The 21,620-nt window shown below is 46.9% G+C and overlaps 1 protein-coding gene across 1 annotated transcript in view; it reads right to left on the reverse strand.

Moving 5' to 3' along the window:
- Positions 1-5,896: 5,896 nt before the first annotated feature.
- Positions 5,897-21,620, reverse strand: part of RIBC2 (RIB43A domain with coiled-coils 2) — a 54,934-nt gene continuing 39,210 nt past the window's right edge. Inside the window, exon 7 of the mRNA XM_063928901.1 lies at positions 5,897-6,301. Within this exon, the coding sequence (XP_063784971.1) occupies positions 6,220-6,301 (82 nt within the window). The 3' untranslated portion in view covers positions 5,897-6,219. The remainder of the gene's footprint in view (positions 6,302-21,620) is intronic.

A 21,620-nucleotide genomic window follows, 5' to 3' on the forward strand; every position in this document is an offset into this window, starting at 1 on the left:
GCCTGTAAGTATGCTGGGGCTTATTGGGCCTATCGGCCACATTATCTACACAATGTTACAGGTGGATTACAAGGATTGTAGGAAAAGTGGGGAAGTCTCCTGGAGCTCCCCCCCCTTCTTCCACTTACTGCCCAAGTTAAATGGGCTGCCCAGGCAGCTTAATGACGTGATTTGCTTTGAATTGCGTTACGTATGTAGGGGACCCAGGATGGCTGTCTGCCTTTTGTCCGTAGAATGAACAATCTAAAAATGGAATTATGCCATAGGTGACCTGTATTATGTGTGCTAGATTTTGCATTTTCCTCATCGTTGTCTCAGTGGATATTTTTTTCTGTATCACTTATCCCTCCCAATGTCTCCTATGTAGTGGGATCAGGATGGCTGCCTAATGTGGTACTTTTGTGGTAGGATACGCAATCTGTGGATGGTATGACGTTATGGGTGTGCTGAATAACCTATGCTATATTCTGTATTTTCTTCATCGTTTCCTCTGTGTATCATCTCACCACACAACGCAGTTGCAACCGGGCGTATACGCAGGATCATGATTCCATGTATAAGCACAAACATAGCAAGCGGACTGGCTTCTAGGGACTGCACTGGCTACAGCCCCTAGAAGCTGGTAAGGGCTGCCGTAATAGTAGGGCACTGGTTTCCTAAGGGAAACCCTCTCTGCTATTGCAGTCCGGACTGGCAGCCCCAGGGGGAGAAAACACCTGCTCTTGGGACTGCCTATCTGGCTGTGATTATCAGGGATCGCTTCCAATAGGAAGTCACTGTCACTGCTGCTGGTGAATTTTACTGAGCATGCTGCAGCCCTATTATTATTATTATTATTATTATTATCCTTTATTTATATGGCGCCACAAGGGTTCCGCAGCGCCCGATTACAGAGTACAAATGCACATAAAAAATAGGAAAACAGTGACTTACAGTTGAATACAATATAGGACAAGTACAGGGCAGCTAAGCATAACTACACCAGTAAACATAGAGATAAGTTCCAGGTGGTCAAAAAACTGTGGGATCTGGGTGGTTGAGGATTATTAAAGTAAGAAAAGTATAAGCACATGAGGGAAGAGGGCCCTACTCGTGAGAGCTTACATTCTAAGGGGAGGGGTAGACAGACAGGGATGACACAGATGGGGTACATAGAGAGCGTGGAACAGAGGGTTATGTTGAGATTTGGCTACATTTGGTAAAGAAATGGGTCTTAAGAGCCCGTTTGAAGTTTTGTAGAGAGGTGGAGAGTCTGAGGGGGAGAGGTAAAGAATTCCAGAGAAATGGAGCAGCACGTGAAAAATCTTGGAGATAGGAGTGGGAGGAAGTAATCAGAAGACAGGAGAGACGGCGTGCATTAGCAGAGCGAAGAGGACGGGTGGGAGAGTAAAGGGAGATAAGGTCAGAGATGTAGATGGGAGAGGAGTGGGTGAGTGCTTTGTAAGTGAGTGTGAGAAGTTTGAATTGGATTCTGAAAGGGAAGGGAAGCCAGTGGAGGGCCTGTAGGAGGGGGGAGGTAGACGTAGTGCGTTTGGTGAGGAAGATGAGCCGGGCAGCAGCATTGAGGATAGATTGGAGTGGAGAGAGGTGATTGTCAGGGAGGCCAGTTAAGAGGAGATTACAGTAGTCCAGTCTGGAAATAATCAGTGAGTGAATAATGATCTTAGTGGCATCCTGTGTGAGAAAAGGTCTGATTCTAGAAATGTTTTTGAGATGAAAATGACAGGTTTGTGAGAGGTGCTGAATGTGTGGTTTGAAGGAGAGGGAGGAGTCAAGGATTACGCCAAGACAGCGTACTTGGGGGCTAGGGGAGATAGTTGTGCCATCAATGGATAATGAGATTGTGGGAGGTGAGGCTGTGCGGGAGGGTGGGAAGATGATCAGCTCAGTCTTAGACATGTTGAGTTTAAGAAAGCGCTGAGACATCCAGGAAGAGATAGCAGAAAGACAGTTTGAGGTACGAGTGAGGAGAGCCGTGGAGAGATCAGGGGAGGAGAGGTAGATTAGAGTGTCATCAGCATAGAGGTGATATTGGAAGTTAAAAGAACTAATGAGTTCACCTAAAGAGGACGTATAGAGAGAGAAAAGGAGAGGACCAAGAACAGAGCCTTGGGGGACACCAACAGTTAGTGGAAGTGGGGGGGAGGTAGCATCATGAGAGGAGACAGAGAAGGAACGATCAGAGAGGTAGGAGGACAGCCAGGAGAGGGCAGTATCACGCAGACCAAGAGAGTGAAGGATTTGCAGAAGGAGAGGATGGTCCACAGTGTCAAAAGCAGCAGAGAGGTCAAGAAGAATAAGCAGAGAGTAGTGGCCCTTAGATTTGGCTGCATGGAGGTCATTGCAGACTTTTGTGAGGGCAGTTTCAGTGGAGTGGAGAGAACGGAAACCAGACTGGAATGGGTCAAGCAGTGAGTGAGAGGAAAGAAAGGCAGTGAGGCGATTATAGACAATACGCTCAAGAAGTTTGGAGGCAAAGGGGAGGAGAGAGATGGGTCGATAGTTGGAGAGAGTGTTAGGATCAAGGGTAGGTTTTTTAAGAATAGGGGAGACAAGAGCATGCTTGAAGGCAGAGGGGACAGTGCCTGATGAAAGGGAGAGATTGAGAAGGTGGGCAAGATGGGAACAGGCAGAAGGGGAGAGGTAATGGAGGAGGTGGGAGGGGATAGGGTCGAGCGGGGAGGTTGTGGGGGGGGAGGAACGGATGAGGGCCATGACTTCCTCGCCAGATACATGGGAGAAAGATGTCAGAGTTGGTAAGAGGGAAGGGGAGGGGTGGCAAGGGATGGGTGGTGGCTGGTTGCTGGTCTGGTGGGAAGTGATATCCTGACGTATGGAGTCAATCTTGGATGTGAAATAAGTGGCAAAGTCAAGAGCAGACAATGAGGAAGGGAGAGGAGGTGGTGGTGGGCAGAGGAGGGAGTTAACAGTGGCAAAGAGGCGCCGGGGGTTGGAAGACTGTGTAGAAATGAGGATTTTGAAGTATGATTGTTTAGCAAGGGAAAGGGCAGTACTGAAGGATGAGAGCATGAATTTGAAATGGAGGAAGTCTGCTTTAGAGCGTGATTTCCTCCACTGTCGCTCGGCAGTACGTGAGCATTTTTGTAGGTATCTGGTGCATTTGGTGTGCCAGGGTTGAGGTGTTGATCTGCGAGGGTGAATAGTGGTTGGCGGAGCAACAGAGTCAAGGGCAGAAGTAAGAGATGCATTGTATAGGGATGTGGCTTGTTCAAGGCATGTGAGAGAGAGAAGAGGAGAGAGAAGGGAGTCAAACAGGGAGGACAGGGATGAGGTGTCAATAGCCTCAATGTTACGCTTCGTGATGGTAGCCTTAGGAGGGAGAGATGGGGAAGCAGAGATAGATAAGTTGAAAGAGAGCAAATGGTGGTCAGAGAGGGGAAAAGGGGAATTGGAGAAATCAGAAATATCACAGCGGTGAGTGAAAACCAGATCCAGTGAGCTCCCGTTCACATGGGAGGGTGAGGTGGTCCACTGGGAGAGACCAAGTGAAGAGGTGAGGTTAAGGAGTTTAGAGGCAGGTGATTTTGTGGGGTTATCGATAGGGATGTTGAAATCACCTAGAATAATGGAGGGAATGTCAGAAGAGAGGAAGTGAGGTAGCCAGGAAGCAAAGTTGTCAAGGAATTTGGAGGAAATGCCAGGTGGACGGTAAATTACAGCAACTCGAAGATTAGTTGGTTGGTAGAGGCGTAATGCATGGACCTCAAATGTAGAGAATGTAAGAGAAGGTTCTGGAGGTATAAGTTGGTATGTGTAGCTTGAGGGTAAAAGGATCCCAACACCACCCCCATGGCGACCCCCGGGTCGGGGTGTGTGTGAGAATGTGAGGCCCCCAGCAGAGAGAGCAGCAGGAGAAGTGGTGTCATGAGGAGTAATCCAGGTTTCTGTAATGGCCAGGAGGTGCAGGGAGTTGGAAATGAAAAGGTCATGAGTGGGGGTCAGTTTGTTGCAAATAGATCGGGCATTCCAGAGTGCACAAGATAGGGGGTATGAGTTTGTGGGAGAGATGTGAATGAGATTATCAGGATTGCTGTAGCGTTGAGGTAGGAGTAATTTGGAAGGAGAAGATAAAGAGGGTGTGATGATGGTGCTGGGGCCTTGGCTAGGAAGGGAGACTGCATGCGTGAAACAGGGAGGGAGTGCAGTTTGATACTGGTGGAGGAGAGGTGAGGAGACAGGCAGAGGAGGGAAAGAGTAGGGTTGAGCGGTGGGGTATAAGTGGTGTGAAGGGGCAGAAGTGAATTGCAATGGGGAAACAGAAGAGGGGTAGGGAGGCAGACAGAGGAGAGGAGGGAGGATGAGATGTAGGAGACTGTGAGAGAGGGATAGAGGTGGTAACAGGGGACAGAATAAAGGAATAGAAGGACAATGAGTAAGGGGGGTTGCCAGCCTGGCCATAGTGTGGATGGTGTGTAAACTGGTAGTGTAATGAGAATAGGGGGAGGAGTGGTGGCTGTATGAGAGAGCAGTGAAGTTTGCAGAAAGAAATACGATTTGCAAGTAATTAAAATGATATTAATATCTACAGATTACCAGTAAATCAAATATTTGTTGATGTTAGATGGAAAATTATACAGTGTTGGCAAACCACAAGTCAGTGTTATTTCATCAAATATGCTTCTCAATTAAACATTTGTTTTCCAGGTATTTGCAGGGTCAGAGTAAAAGTTGTATTGCAGGTTTTTTGCAGAAAGTGAATGTTTAGTGTCCGGGTAAGTGAGGTTTGGAGAATAATAGGTGTGTACATACATTTGTAGCTGCAGTCCAAGGTTTGGTGGATTGTGTTGATTTGCTTTTGTTTGGAGTTTCCATGCAGTTTCCGTCCAGTTAAAGTCCAGTATAAGTGCCAGACGAATCCCTTAGAGATTTTCTCCACACAATGATTCAGCTACGCTAAAATCAGCTAAACTACACACCAATATAAAGCCCAAACATGTGTATGTAAGCACATTGATTGATTGGACCCTCCCCTAGCCCATCACCCATTTGGGGCAATAAAACTTAAACAAACAAATAATGTGTAGGAATGAAACCATTACACATTCCCCAAATAACTACAAATAAAACTTGGATAAATCTGCTAATATTTAATACACTAGTGACTAGACATACCTATGGCTAAGCATTCAGGATATTCCTATGTGATAATTAGCAGACTCGGTACAGCTTGCTGGGTATTGTTGTTCCACTAGACATACCTATGGCTAAGCATTCAGGATATTCCTATGTGATAGAGCCCTATCCTCTGCATTGGGAGGATAAACAATCCATGGAAATACTGATTCCGTTGGTACCTTGTTGTTCATGTATTGTATGGACACTTTGTACCTCGCTGAGGTATAATCATATTACACCTGAGAGAGCAATGCCCAGCTTCTATAAACAGCTGCTGCCATCTGTAGGCTAAAATACAGTACTGCAAGCTATTGGGAAATGTTCTATATAAAATTGTACACACTCGCCTATTTAAAAAAAACTAAATTTTAATTAAAAAAAATAATTTAAATAAATGTTTGTTTTATTTTTCATAGCTGGACTACAATAAATATGGCTATCCTTGGTATAAGATGTTACAAAGGCTGGGCAATCCTTACTGGCATTTACATCCTCCTCTTCACGCTGCTGATCAGCTTTGCTTGCTTTGTGTGCCTGTTTCTGTATGTCTATACATCCCATTTGCTCTACAGCAGCTGGTGAAGTTCTGGTGATGGACTGTAAGTGCTCAGATTATGATGCTGGACAAAATGATGATTTAGGGTGATTATGATGCTGTACAGTGACAGAGGATAATTTCCTAAAGTGGTCCCAGGTACTTTAGGCAGCAATATGTTTCCCTGCACTATATGTAAGCAGTAGGTACAATAAAAGAATACAATAATGACTCCATATTTAATAGCCCATAACAGGCAAAAAAATACAAAGTTGCTTTAATTATGAGTGTTGAAAGCAAACGTCTGAAGCAACACCCTGATTGGGGTGATGTAATCAAGCCACACACATGGTGGATGCATTTTCAGCGGCTGGTTTACATGTGTAAAGGGAAAATGAGGAAACCAGATGTTTGCAGGATCAGTAGACTTGTACAAGGTCCCTCACCAAGGACAAGTAGAAAACTTACAGCTGCAATTATTTACTGCAGTGCTCGTTGCGGAATCCGGATGTCACTGATGTGCTGCAATGCAGGGACTAGTTCCATCCTCAGCGGCTGGTGGTGTTGAATTGTTCAAAATATTGGGCTGTGGGGGTATTGGAAAAGACCTCTTTGTCCAGGTAGACTTTCCTATAAATTATAAAGAGATTAAGCTGGTTAAATAATGCATGATGGGGGTCATTCCGAGTTGATCGCTCGCTAGCAGTTTTTAGCAGCCGTGCAAACGCTATGTTGTCGCCCACTGGGAGTGTATTTTAGCTTAGCAGAAGTGCGAACGAAAGGATCGCAGAGCGGCGGCAACGTTTTTTTGTGCAGTTACGGAGTAGTTCAAAACCTACTCAGCGCTTGCGATCACTTTAGACTGATTTGACGTCACAAACACGCCCTGCGTTCGCCCATCCACGCCTGCGTTTTTCCTGGCACGCCTGCGTTTTTATGAACACTCCCTCAAAACGGTCAGTTGACACCCAGAAACGCCCACTTCATGTCAATCACTCTGCGGCCACCAGTGCGACTGAAAAGCTTCGCTAGACCCTGGGTGAAACCACATCGGCCGTTGTAATAGTACGCATTGCGCCGTATACGCATGCGCAGAAGTGCCGTTATTTGCCTCATCGCTGCACAGTGAACGAATGCAGCTAGCGATCAACTCAGAATGACCCCCGATGTCCACAAAGGGGAATTTTCAAAGATGACCACAGAATGAATTATGAAGTCAGAGTCTGGCAAGAATTGCCGGGACTTGTTTTTCTATACCAGCTTACTATAGAAGGGGAAGGGGTTGAAACAATGGAACCTATACTTGATGAGATAATCTACATCTCTGAAACAGCAACAACAAGATCTGAACTCACGAACATGAAGCATCTGAGCATAACTAGACTGTAGTCAAGCAATATCACGGCCAAAAAAAGATTTCAGTCAAACCTATTAACACAGACATACGGCCGTAGCCCGAAGTAGGTATGAAATGCATTAGAGGCTTGACAATGTTCTTGTGAATTAAAATATAAAAATTCTTAGAAAAACTTGATACTGTTACTAACCTTTGTAATAATTTCTATCTTACTAGCATGAGCGGGCATGTCAGTCATATGGTTTCAGGGTATTATAAGGCTTAAAATGTACATTAATCTATGATTATTATCATCTTTTGTATAGCACCATCATGTTACACAGTGCTGTACAGAGAGAATATTTGTTATTCACATCAGTTCCTGCCCCATTAGTATATAACGTCCATGGGATGCAATTTTGGCACCATATAACAAAAAGGATATTCTGGAGCTAGTAAAGGTTCAGAGGCGGGCGACCAAACTAATCAAGGGCATGGAGACACTGGAATACGAGGAAAGGCTTGCAAGATTAGGCATGTTTACATTGGAAAAGAGGAGACTAAGAGGGGGCATGATCAACATCTACAAATATACAAGTGGTCAATACACAGAGCTTGGGAGGGATCTGTTTTCTATAAGATCAGCACACGTGGTCACTCGCTTAGGTTAGAGGAGAGGAGTTTCCGCACATTGAGGCGAAAAGGTTTTTTCACAGTAAGGACAATACGTGTTTGGAATTCCCTGCCTGAGAGAGTAGTAACTGCGGACTCAGTCAACACCTTTAAGAATGGGTTAGATAAATTCCTATTGGATAAAGATATTCAGGGTTATGGTGCGTAGGCAGGCATTATAGTTAATATAACTAGTCCTAACATAAAAATAACTAGCCCTATAATAAGACTGCATAGGAGACCACAAATAGGTTGAACTCGATGGACAATTGTCTTTTTTCAACCTTAGTTACTATTTTACTATGTTACTATGATGTATGCACAGAGTGAAATCACGCAACATATGCAATGGCGCAGCATCCGGCCTGCACCAGTACACGTATCCGGATGGATGTCAATATGACAGTGTAGTTGTACGATGACCTGGCTCACACAGGATCAGAATACATACAGCCAAGCTATACCGGTCGGATCTCTGTTTCCGTTATACATGGCTGTAGATGGCTCTTACACATGACTGCGCAGCCAGCAGATTACACAGTAAAGGACAAGTTATTAATCACAAGATTACTGGGAACAAATAAGCAGCTTCTCCCCAATGCCTCCAGCAGAATAGGACGTGGTAGCGTTGGGGGGGGGATGAGAGCAGGAAATGCAGGGGTGTCATAGCAGTTTTAGGGGGGCGGCCGATGGCGTCGCCTGCGTTTTCTTCGAGTGGAAACATGGCGGCAGTGCCCCTAAGCCAGCCTGCGTAGGCAGGGGTCAACCTCTATCCGATGCGATCGCAAATGGCGGTGCCACACACGCTGGGCGACCTTGTTTTGTGCTGGGCGGCCCCCAGCGTGTGAATAGTATGGTCGCAGATTTTGCTGTGCGATCAAAATCTGCAGCCAACTCTGAATAACCCCCTAAGGGTACACCAGGGTGAGAGCTATGGAACAGGCGTGGTATGCGAGGTAGACGGTGTGAATGTCGGTGATACTATCTAATCCTAACCACAGCCTAACCCTTGTATGTTTTAAAAAGAAAAGGAGATTTTTTGCTGCGCCAATGTGTCTCAATTATCTTAATAAAATTTAAACAAAGCTAACAACTTAGAAATAAAATCACAAATGTCAGAAGTGTGTGCGCCTCTATAAGGAGTAGTGTGTTACTCCTAACTAATAAGCTGGAGAAGAAATGGATAAAAATAGAAGCGCTCAACACTAACTGACCCTGCGATCCAGAATTAATTCACAACCAAAGTGTCAAAAGGGATTTTTTGATATATTAAAAAATATTTATTACAATACAATAAAAATTGCACAATAAACCAGATATATATCTGACATAAAAACCTTTTTCCTCACTGAAATTCTGTATCAAAAGATATTCTACATTCACATCAGTTACAAGTGTCAACTAGATAACTAGCAGCAATTAGGTTGTAACAATTGTTGCAGTAAAGTTACCAGGCTGTTTGTTTGACACTGTTGGATATACCCTCAAACACAATTGTTAAATGTAGAATTAAAAATGAATATGGAATACAATCATAGGGGTACATTTACTAACATTCGTAATTCCCGAAAATAGGTCAAAGTTCAATCACGAATGACATCGACAGTGTAAAACTGCAACTTTTTGAATTTATTACGATGGATTTACTAAGCTGTCGTATTCGGGTTTTTCTTTTCTTCCGATGTCGATGTCATTCGTTTTTTTTTTACCTAATTTTACGGCAGTGATTAGCAAAACACTGCCGTTTTTTTTTTTTACAATCAATCTCGGCCGGATCTGTGTGATCCGTGCTGGGGTTCTTTTTATTTTTTATTTTTAATTAAACAATGTAAAATCCCCCAAAAAAATGCGTGGGGTCCCCCCTCCTAAGCATAACCAGCCTCGGGCTCTTTGAGCCGATCCTGGTTGCAGAAATATGGTGAAAAAAATGACAGGGGTTCCCCCATATTTAAGCAACCAGCATCGGGCTCTGCGCCTGGTCCTGGTCCCAAAAATACGGGGGACAAAAAGAGTAGGGGTCCCCCATATTTTTAAAACCAGCACCGGGCTCCACTAGCTGGACAGATAATGCCACAGCCGGGGGTCACTTTTATACAGCGCCCTGCGGCCGTGGCATCAAAAATCCAACTAGTCACCCCTGGCCGGGGTACCCTGGGGGAGTGGGAACCCCTTCAATCAAGGGGTCCCCCCCCCCCAGCCACCCAAGGGCCAGGGGTGAAGCCCGAGGCTGTCCCCCCCCATCCAATGGGCTGCGGATGGGAGGGCTGATAGCCTTTGTTGTAAAATAAAAGATATTGTTTTTAGTAGCAGTACTACAAGTCCCAGCAAGCCTCCCCCGCATGCTGGTACTTGGAGAACCACAAGTACCAGCATGCGACGGAAAAACGGGCCCGCTGGTACCTGTAGTACTACCACTAAAAAAATACCCAAAAAAACACAAGACACACACACCGTGAAAGTATAATTTTATTACATACATACACACATACATACATACTTACCTTATGTTCCCACGCAGGTCGGTCCTCTTCTCCAGTAGAATCCAAGGGGTACCTGTTGAAGAAATTCTACTCACCAGATCCAGTGGTCCAGGCTCCTCGGATAATCCAGGGTTAATCCACGTACTTGAATAAAACAAAAAAACGGTTGCCCGACCACGAACTGAAAGGTGACCCATGTTTGCACATGGGTCACCTTCCCACGAATGCCAGAAACCCACTTTGCCTTCTGGCTAAGTGGGTTTCTTCAGCCAATCAGGGAGTGCCACGTTGTAGCACTCTCCTGATCAGCTGTGTGCTCCTGTCTTCACTGACAGGCAGCACGCGGCAGTGTTACAATGTAGCGCCTATGCGCTACATTGTAACCAATGATGGGAACTTTCTGCTCAGCGGTGACGTCACTTTAGGTCAACCGCAGGGCACAAAGTTCCCATCATTGGTTACAATGTAGCGCATAGGCGCTACATTGTAACACTGCCGTGTGCCGCCTGTCAGTGAGGACAGGAGCACACAGCTGATCAGTAGAGTGCTACAACGTGGCACTCCCTGATTGGCTGAAGAAACCCACTTAGCCAGAAGGCAAAGTGGGTTTCTGGCATTCGTGGGAAGGTGACCCATGTGCAAACATGGGTCACCTTTCAGTTCGTGGTCGGGCAACCGTTTTTTTGTTTTATTCAAGTACGTGGATTAACCCTGGATTATCCGAGGAGCCTGGACCACTGGATCTGGTGAGTAGAATTTCTTCAACAGGTACCCCTTGGATTCTACTGGAGAAGAGGACCGACCTGCGTGGGAACATAAGGTAAGTATGTATGTATGTGTGTATGTATGTAATAAAATTATACTTTCACGGTGTGTGTGTCTTGTGTTTTTTTGGGTATTTTTTTAGTGGTAGTACTACAGGTACCAGCGGGCCCGTTTTTCCGCCGCATGCTGGTACTTGTGGTTCTCCAAGTACCAGCATGCGGGGGAGGCTTGCTGGGACTTGTAGTACTGCTACTAAAAACAATATCTTTTATTTTACAACAAAGGCTATCAGCCCTCCCATCCGCAGCCCATTGGATGGGGGGGGACAGCCTCGGGCTTCACCCCTGGCCCTTGGGTGGCTGGGGGGGGGGGACCCCTTGATTGAAGGGGTTCCCACTCCCCCAGGGTACCCCGGCCAGGGGTGACTAGTTGGATTTTTGATGCCACGGCCGCAGGGCGCTGTATAAAAGTGACCCCCGGCTGTGGCATTATCTGTCCAGCTAGTGGAGCCCGGTGCTGGTTTTAAAAATATGGGGGACCCCTACTCTTTTTGTCCCCCGTATTTTTGGGACCAGGACCAGGCGCAGAGCCCGATGCTGGTTGCTTAAATATGGGGGAACCCCTGTCATTTTTTTCACCATATTTCTGCAACCAGGATCGGCTCAAAGAGCCCGAGGCTGGTTATGCTTAGGAGGGGGGACCCCACGCAATTTTTAAAAAAAAAATAAGCACTTTCCCACCCCTTCCCACTGATATACATGCACGGATCTCATGGATCCGTGCATGCCTATCCAATCACGAATTAAAAAAAAAGTTCTGGTTTTTTTTAGCACTTTTTTACGAGTTGTAATTTTTCACGGCAGTGTTTGTTCTTTTTTGGCTTTGCACTTCTTAGTAAATGACCGAGATTCATACTTAAACAGCCGCGTTTTGACCGATGGTGTATTCATTCGTAATTTTTTACCTGAACTTGCAAAAAATTACGAATGCCCTCATCACTGCCGTGATTAGTGTTTAGTAAATGACCGAGATTAACCGAGATGACACTTTGAAGAAAAAACGGCATCTCGGTCAAAATCGGGAGCTTAGTAAATATACCCCATAGGCTCTATATACAAGAGCTGTATTCTAAAACGTCTCAAAGTTCCAGGAGCCGATGACAGGTGATAATGAATAGTTAGATTACCTCTCCAATAAGGCTGAGTGGTCCCGAGCGTCCTCGGGTGAGCCCAGGAAGCCCAAATAGAACTGCAGACTTGAAAGCACTGGCTGTGCTAGCCGGGGTCCCGCTGTTCTTTGAAAAAGTCACGGGTCACGTGACGAAACGCGTCAGGACTCCTCCCCCTTATGCCTCACTGACTGGTTGTAATCTTTGATACTCTCCGCACGGCTCCGGTTCACCTCCTACGGGAGCAAACAGTGCGGCTGCCAGGACAGGACACAGCCGAACTCCCAGCTCCGTACAGCGCCAGTGGTTAACCAGCAGCCTCTCTCCCCTACATCTCCAACGGACGGTGCCAGTCCTGGGAGATCGAGGCGCTCCACTAAGCACTATATTCCTGCAGCGGGCTCTCCATCACAGCAGCCACACACCTGTCTTTCCCTACAGACTGCAACGGGCGGTGCACGCCCAGGGATAGCAGGCTTAACAGCGGGACCCCGGCTAGCACAGCCAGTGCTTTCAACTCTGCAGTTCTATTTGGGCTTCCTGGGCTCACCCGAGGACGCTCGGGACCACTCAGCCTTATTGGAGAGGTAATCTAACTATTCATTATCACCTGTCATCGGCTCCTGGAACTTTGAGACGTTTTAGAATACAGCTCTTGTATATAGAGCCTATGATTGTATTCCATATTCATTTTTAATTCTACATTTAACAATTGTGTTTGAGGGTATATCCAACAGTGTCAAACAAACAGCCTGGTAACTTTACTGCAACAATTGTTACAACCTAATTGCTGCTAGTTATCTAGTTGACACTTGTAACTGATGTGAATGTAGAATATCTTTTGATACAGAATTTCAGTGAGGAAAAAGGTTTTTATGTCAGATATATATCTGGTTTATTGTGCAATTTTTATTGTATTGTAATAAATATTTTTTAATATATCAAAAAATCCCTTTTGACACTTTGGTTGTGAATTAATTCTGGATCGCAGGGTCAGTTAGTGTTGAGCGCTTCTATTTTTATCCATTTCTTCTCCCTTGTATGTTTTGTCAGTGTCGACATGCTGCATATTGTAATACATTATGAATATCGACAGTAAGAACCATTTATCACCACAACGTGACTGCATATCCTAGGGAACACACCATATAAGACTTCATATTAAGCCAGTCTTTCCTCTTGTAAACGGCCACATAAATAATATGATCCCCTGTGCCTGGCCCATTACTGCATGGGGTACTCAGGAAGCCGGTACACTGTTGGCACAAATCTAAAACACCAGCGTACCTCGCCGCCTTCTACAACACGTTACCCTGCTGAAACCATTTCTCCAATGCTAACCAGGGCCTGACCATCTACTTCCCGTTATCAGTGCATGAGTAGGAGGACACCATCAGGAGGAAGGGAGCGGTGATTGGGTGACTCACTGACCAATCACTGCCGGCTCAGTCTAATTAAGGTCAGTGTAATGGTGCAGGGTTAGCTCCCCCTGCTGTCTGACACGTGGGGCCTCATTCCGAGTTGATCGTAGCAGCAAATTTGTTAGCAGTTGGGCAAAACCATGTGCACTGCAGGGGGGGGGGGGGGGGGGGGGCAGATGTAACATGTGCAGAGAGAGAGTTAGATTTGGGTGGGGTGTGTTCATACTGAAATCTAAATTGCAGTGTAAAAATAAAGCAGCCAGTATAGGCCCTCATTCCGAGTTGATTGCTAGCTGCCGTTGTTCGCAGCGCAGCGATCAGGCAAAAAAATTGGCATTTCTGCACATGGTGTGCAGTGCGCACGCGCGACGTACTTTCACAAATGCCGATGCAGTTTCACACGAGGTCTAGCGACGCTTTTCAGTCGCACTGCTGATCGTTGAGTGATTGACAGGAAGTGGGTGTTTCTGGAAGGTAACTGACCGTTTTCAGGGAGTGTGTGTAAAAACGCAGGCGTGCCAGATAAAAACGCAGGAGTGGCTGGGGAAACGGGGGAGTGGCTGCCCGAACGCAGGGCGTGTTTGTGACGTCAAAACAGGAACTAAATAGTCTGAAGTGATCGCAAGGAAGGAGTAGGTCTCGAGCTACTCAGAAACTGCTTGAAAAAATTTTGTTGCCGTTCTGCGATCCTTTCGTTCTCACTTCTGCTAAGCTAAGATACACTCCCAGAGGGCGGCGACCTAGCGTTTGCACTGCTGCTAAAAGCAGCTAGCGAGCGATCAACTCGGAATGAGGGCCATATACCCTGCACAGAAACAAAATACCCCACCCAACTCTCTCTGCACATGTTATATCTGCCTCCCCCCTGCAGTGCACATAGTTTTGCCCAACTGCTAACAAATTTGCTGCTGTGATCAACTCTGAATTACCCCCTGTGGTTCTTACTTCAGGGTAGGGATGTCACTGTGTAATACTATACTAAGGTCATAAAGGTAATGTGGCATCCCTCTACACATGGAGTTTTAAAGTATTTTGGCTTTGTCCATTTTTGCCAATATCTGGAAAATGTGTTTTCTTCCTATTTTTTACTGTATAAAAATATATTTTCTCTGACGTCCTAGTGGATGCTGGGAACTCCGTAAGGACCATGGGGAATAGACGGCTCCGCAGGAGACTGGGCACATCTAAAGAAAGATTCAGGACTATCTGGTGTGCACTGGCTCCTCCCCCTATGACCCTCCTCCAAGCCTCAGTTAGATTTCTGTGCCCGGCTGAGCTGGATGTACACTAGGGGCTCTCCTGAGCTCCTAGAAAGAAAGTATAATTTAGGTTTTTTATTTTACAGTGAGACCTGCTGGCAACAGGCTCACTGCACCGAGGGACTAAGGGGAGAAGAAGCGAACCTACCTAAGTGGTGGTAGCTTGGGCTTCTTAGGCTACTGGACACCATTAGCTCCAGAGGGATCGCACACAGGACCCGACCTCGTCGTCCGTTCCCGGAGCCGCGCCGCCGTCCCCCTTACAGAGCCAGAAGCAAGAAGGTCCGGAAAATCGGCGGCTGAAGACTTCTGTCTTCTCCAAGGTAGCGCACAGCACTGCAGCTGTGCGCCATTGCTCCTCATGCACACCACACACTGCGGTCACTGATGGGTGCAGGGCGCTGGGGGGGGGGCGCCCTGAGCAGCAATAATAACACCTTGGCTGGCAAACTGACACCATATATAGCCCCAGAGGCTATATAGGTGTATATTAACCCCTGCCAGAAATTTTAAAATAGCGGGAGAAAGCCCGCCGAAAAAGGGGCGGAGCCATCTCCCTCAGCACACTGGCGCCATTTTCCCTCACAGCTCCGCTGAAAGGATCGCTCCCTGGCTCTCCCCTGCAGTCCTGCACTACAGAAAGGGTAAAAAAGAGAGGGGGGGCACAAATTTAGGTGCAGTATATATATGCAGCTATAAGGGGAAAACACTCTTTATAGGTGATATCCCTGTGGTATATAGCGCTCTGGTGTGTGCTGGCATACTCTCCCTCTGTCTCCCCAAAGGGCTTTGTGGGGTCCTGTCCTCTGTCAGAGCATTCCCTGTGTGTGTGCTGTGTGTCGGTACCGCTGTGTCGACATGTATGATGAGGAAAATGATGTGGAGGCAGAGCAAATGCCTGTAAGTGTGTTGTCACCCCCTGAGGGGTCGACACCTGTGTGGATGGATTTATGGAAGGAATTACGTGACAGTGTCAGCTCCTTACATAAAAGGTTTGACGACATAGGACAGCCGGCTACTCAGCTTGTGACTGTTCCAGCGTCTCAAATGTCATCCGGGGCTTTTAAAACGCCCACTACCTCAGATGACAGACAAAGATGTCGACACGGATACCGACTCCAGTGTCGACGACGATGAGACTAGTGTACCCTCCAATAGGTCCACCCGTTACATGATTGAGGCAATGAAAAATGTATTACACATTTCTGATAGTACCCCAGGTACCACAAAAAAGGGTATTATGTTCGGTGAGAAAAAACTACCAGTAGTTTTTCCTGCATCTGAGGAATTAAATGAGGTGTGTGAGGAAGCGTGGACTTCCCCCGATAAGAAATTGATAATTTCTAAACGGTTGTTGGCAGCGTACCCTTTCCCGCCAGAGGATAGGTCACGTTGGGAAACATGCCCTAGGGTAGATAAAGCGCTTACACGTTTATCAAAACAGGTGGCACTACCGTCTCCGGATACGGCCGCCCTAAAGGATCCTGCTGATAGAAAGCAGGAAGCTACCCTAAAAGCTATATATACACACACGGGCATTATATTGCGACCAGCGATTGCATCAGCATGGATGTGCAGTGCTGCTGCTGCGTGGTCAGATTCCCTGTCGGATAATATTGATACCCTAGATAGGGACAATATTTTGCTGACAGTAGAACATATAAAAGACGCTGTCTTATACATGCGTGATGCACAGAGGGATATTTGCCGGCTGGCATCAAAAATAAGCGCAATGTCCATTGCCGCCAGAAGGGGGTTATGGACTCGGCAGTGGTCAGGTGATGCCGATTCAAGGCTACCCCACAGCAAAAGAAAGCACCGTATTATAAAGTACAGTCCTTTCGGCCCCAAAAACACAAGAGGGCTCGAGGCGCATCCTTTCTGCCGAGAGGCAAAGGTAGAGGGAAAAAGCTGCAGCATACAGCCAGTTCCCAAGAGCAAAAGTCCTCCCCCGCGTCCGGTAAGTCCACAGCATGACGCTGGGGCTTCACAGGCGGACCCGGGTACGGTGGGAGCCCGTCTCAGAAATTTCAGCACACAGTGGGCTCTCTCACAGGTGGATCCCTGGACCCTTCAAGTAGTATCTCAGGGGTACAGGCTGGAATTCGAGACGTCCCCCCCCCCCCCCGCCGTTTTCTAAAATCTGCCTTACCAGCAACTCCCTCTGCCAGGGAGGCAGTGTTGGTGGCTATCCAAAAACTGTATTCACAGCAAGTGATTGTCAAGGTACCCCTCCTTCAGCAAGGAAAGGGTTACTATTCCACAATGTTTGTGGTACCGAAACCGGACGGTTCGGTGAGACCCATCTTAAATTTAAAATCCTTGAACACATATCAAAAGGTTCAAGTTCAAGATGGAATCGCTCAGGGCGGTTATTGCGAGCCTGGACGAGGGGGATTACATGGTCTCCCTGGACATCAAGGATGCGTACCTGCATGTCCCCATTTACCCTCCTCACCAGGAGTACCTCAGATTTGTGGTACGGGACTGTCATTATCAGTTCCAGACGCTGCCGTTTGGGTTATCCACGGCACCGAGGGTCTTTACCAAGGTAATGGCCGAAATGATGATACTCCTTCGCAAGAAGGGAGTTTTTATTATCCCGTACTTGGACGATCTCCTGATAAAGGCGAGGTCCAAGGAACAGTTGGTAGTGGGGGTAGCACTTTCTCGGGAAGTGCTACAACAGCACGGCTGGATTCTCAATGTTCCAAAGTCACAGCTGGTCCCGACGACACGTCTTCTGTTCCTGGGAATGATTCTGGACACAGACCAGAAAAAAGTGTTTCTTCCAGTAGAAAAAGCAGAGGAGTTGTCATCTCTAGTCAGAGACCTCCTAAAACCGGGACAGGTGTCGGTACATCAATGCACACGAGTCCTGGGAAAAATGGTAGCTTCGTACGAAGCAATTCCATTCGGAAGGTTCCACGCAAGGACTTTCCAGTGGGACCTGTTGGACAAATGGTCCGGGTCCCATCTCCAGATGCAACAGCGGATAACCCTGTCGGCAAGGACCAGGGTGTCGCTGCTGTGGTGGCTGCAGAGGGCTCATCTACTAGAGGGCCGCAGATTCGGAATACAGGACTGAGTCCTGGTGACCACGGATGCCAGCCTTCGGGGCTGGGGTGCAGTCACACAGGGAAGAAATTTCCAAGGACTGTGGTCAAATCAGGAGATTTCGCTTCACATAAATATTCTGGAGCTAAGGGCCATTTACAATGCCCTAAGCCAAGCAAGGCCCCTGCTTCAGAACCAGCCGGTACTGATCCAATCAGACAACATCACGGCGGTCGCCCATGTAAACAGACAGGGCGGCACAAGAAGCAGGAGGGCAATGGCAGAAGCCGCAAGGATTCTCCGATGGGCGGAAGATCATGTGTTAGCACTGACAGCAGTGTTCATTCCGGGAGTGGACAACTGGGAAGCAGACTTCCTCAGCAGGCACGACCTCCACCCGGGAGAATGGGGACTTCATCCAGAAGTCTTCCAAATGCTGGTAAACCGGTGGGAAAGACCACAGGTGGACATGATGGCGTCCCGCCTCAACAAAAAGCTAAAAAGATATTGCGCCAGGTCAAGGGACCCTCAGGCGATCGCTGTGGACGCTCTAGTAACACCGTGGGTGTACCAGTCGGTTTATGTGTTTCCTCCTCTGCCTCTCATTCCCAAGGTACTGAGAATAATACGAAGGCGAGGAGTGAAAACTATACTCGTGGTTCCGGATTGGCCAAGAAGAGAGTGGTACCCGGAACTTCAAGAGATGCTTTCAGAGGACCCTTGGCCTCTGCCGCTCAGACAGGACCTGCTGCAGCAGGGGCCCTGTCTGTTCCAAGACTTACCGCGTCTGCGTTTGACGGCATGGCGGTTGAACACCGGATCCTGAAGGAAAAGGGCATTCCGGAGGAAGTCATCCCTACCCTGATCAAAGCCAGGAAGGATGTCACTGCAAAACATTATCACCGCATTTGGCGAAAATATGTTGCTTGGTGTGAGGCCAGGAAGGCCCCAACAAAGGAATTTCAACTGGGTCGATTCCTGCATTTCCTGCAAGCAGGGGTGACGTTGGGCCTCAAATTGGGGTCCATTAAGGTCCAGATTTCGGCCCTGTCGATTTTCTTCCAAAAAGAACTGGCTTCACTGCCTGAAGTTCAGACTTTTGTCAAAGGAGTTCTGCATATTCAGCCTCCTTTTGTGCCCCCAGTGGCGCCTTGGGATCTCAATGTGGTTTTGGAGTTCCTGAAATCACATTGGTTTGAACCACTTAAGACTGTGGATTTGAAATATCTCACGTGGAAAGTGGTCATGCTGTTGGCCCTGGCTTCGGCCAGGCGTGTGTCAGAATTGGCGGCTTTGTCCTATAAAAGCCCTTATCTGATTTTCCATATGGATAGGGCAGAATTGAGGACCCGTCCTCAGTTTCTCCCGAAGGTGGTATCAGCGTTTCACTTGAACCAGCCTATTGTGGTGCCTGCGGCTACTGGGAACTTGGAGGATTCCAAGTTACTGGACGTTGTCAGGGCCCTGAAAATTTATGTTTCCAGGACGGCTGGAGTCAGGAAAACTGACTCGCTGTTTATCCTGTATGCACCCAACAAACTGGGTGCTCCTGCTTCTAAGCAGACTATCGCGCGCTGGATTTGTATCACTATTCAGCTGGCGCATTCTGCGGTGGGACTACCGCAGCCTAAATCTGTAAAAGCCCATTCCACAAGGAAGGTGGGCTCATCTTGGGCGGCTGCCCGAGGGGTCTCGGCTTTACAACTTTGCCGAGCTGCTACTTGGTCAGGGGCAAACACGTTTGCAAAATTCTACAAATTTGATACCCTGGCTGAGGAGGACCTGGAGTTCTCTCATTCGGTGTTGCAGAGTCGTCCGCACTCTCCCGCCCGTTTGGGAGCTTTGGTATAATCCCCATGGTCCTTACGGAGTTCCCAGCATCCACTAGGACGTCAGAGAAAATAAGAATTTACTCACCGGTAATTCTATTTCTCGTAGTCCGTAGTGGATGCTGGGCGCCCATCCCAAGTGCGGATTGTCTGCAATACTTGTAAATAGTTATTGTTACACAAATCGGGTTATTATTGCGAGCCATCTGTTCAGAGGCTCCTTTTGTTATCATACTGTTAACCGGGGTTCCTATCACAAGTTATACGGTGTGATTGGTGTGGCTGGTATGAGTCTTACCCGGGATTCAAAATCCTTCCTTATTGTGTCAGCTCTTCCGGGCACAGTGTCCTAACTGAGGCTTGGAGGAGGGTCATAGGGGGAGGAGCCAGTGCACACCAGATAGTCCTGAATCTTTCTTTAGATGTGCCCAGTCTCCTGCGGAGCCGTCTATTCCCCATGGTCGTTACGGAGTTCCCAGCATCCACTACGGACTACGAGAAATAGAATTACCGGTGAGTAAATTCTTATTTATTGACATATGCTGTTAAGAGAAAGTCCAGTGTGTGTTTCAGGCATACTTGCCTACTTTTGAAAACCAGAATCAGGGAGATTACAGTAGGATGTGCTGTGCGAAGCACGTCGCGCTGAGGAGGGGGCGTGTCATACTCTGCCCAAAGAGCGTGTCTAGTTCCACAAATGGGCGTGTCTATGCTTAAATGCTTGCTGTTGCGAGATATTTCTATATAACATTAGTAACCATATATTTTTGGATGTTTTGCAAGTATTGATACTACCATTGCTGTCTGCTATTCAGGGTTTCTTGTTTGCAATATGTATTCGCTGTGATTTTTCTTTTCTTCTCACTCAGCACAATATACAGTAATGTGATGCCTATGCAATAAATTCCAAATGTAAGTTGACCATGTATGAATTCATCCCTAAGCATATAAGAAAATGATGATTTTGGTGTATTAGATTTTATTTTATTGTGAACATTGGATTGTATCTTGTAGGCACTACCTATATTTATTGTATGTGCGGTTTTCCATACCATTACAGCATTAGCCAAATCATTACACACACCAAATACTCTAATTAAACATATACGTTATGGTAAGAACTTACCGTTGATAACGTTATTTCTCCTATGTCCACAGGATAACAATGGGATATGATGGAGCGATAGCGGATTGGCACCAAACGATCACAAGCTTTCAATCCTCCCAGGATGTAACGGGCCCGTCCATATATCCCCGCCCACTAGCTCAGGCAAATCAGTTGGACTCCAAGCAATTAGGCAGGAGCATTATGTAGTGCCCTATTCAGGCGAGAAGAACACACATGCACACCCTTCCAAGAAGAAAGTTTAGTGAGTAGAAAGATCCTCAAATCAGGTGCGTCAGGGTGGGATCCCTGTGGAACCTGTGGACATAGGAGAAATACCGTTATCAACGGTAAGTTCTTACCATAACAATGGGATTTCCTAAAGCAATTTTTAGTGGTGGGGACACTACTGATTGGACAGGAGAACCTTACGCCGAATTCAGCGTCATGAGAGGCATAAGTACCCAAGGCATAATGTCTAATGAATGTGTTAATGGAAGACCATGTGGCTGCCTTACATATCTGTTCTGCTGAAGCACCATGTTGTGCTGCCCATGAAGGACCTACCTTATGAGTAGAGTGAGCAGAGACATTAGCCGGAACAGGGAGAGCAGCTCGAGAATATACTTCTGAAATCGTCATTCAAAGCCATCTTGCTAGTGTCTGTTTAGTAGCAGGCCATCCTCTCTTGTGAAATCCGTAGAGAATAAAAAAGAGAATCTGTCTTTCTAATGGTACTGGTACGATCCACGTAGATACTTAATGCCCGGACTACGTCCAGCGACGCTTATCCCGCAGAAAGTCCTGATACCTGAAAAGCTGGGACTACAATTTCTTCATTAAGGTGGAATTTAGAT

The sequence above is a fragment of the Pseudophryne corroboree genome, chromosome 6, assembly GCF_028390025.1.
Source record: "Pseudophryne corroboree isolate aPseCor3 chromosome 6, aPseCor3.hap2, whole genome shotgun sequence".
NCBI lineage: Eukaryota > Metazoa > Chordata > Amphibia > Anura > Myobatrachidae > Pseudophryne > Pseudophryne corroboree.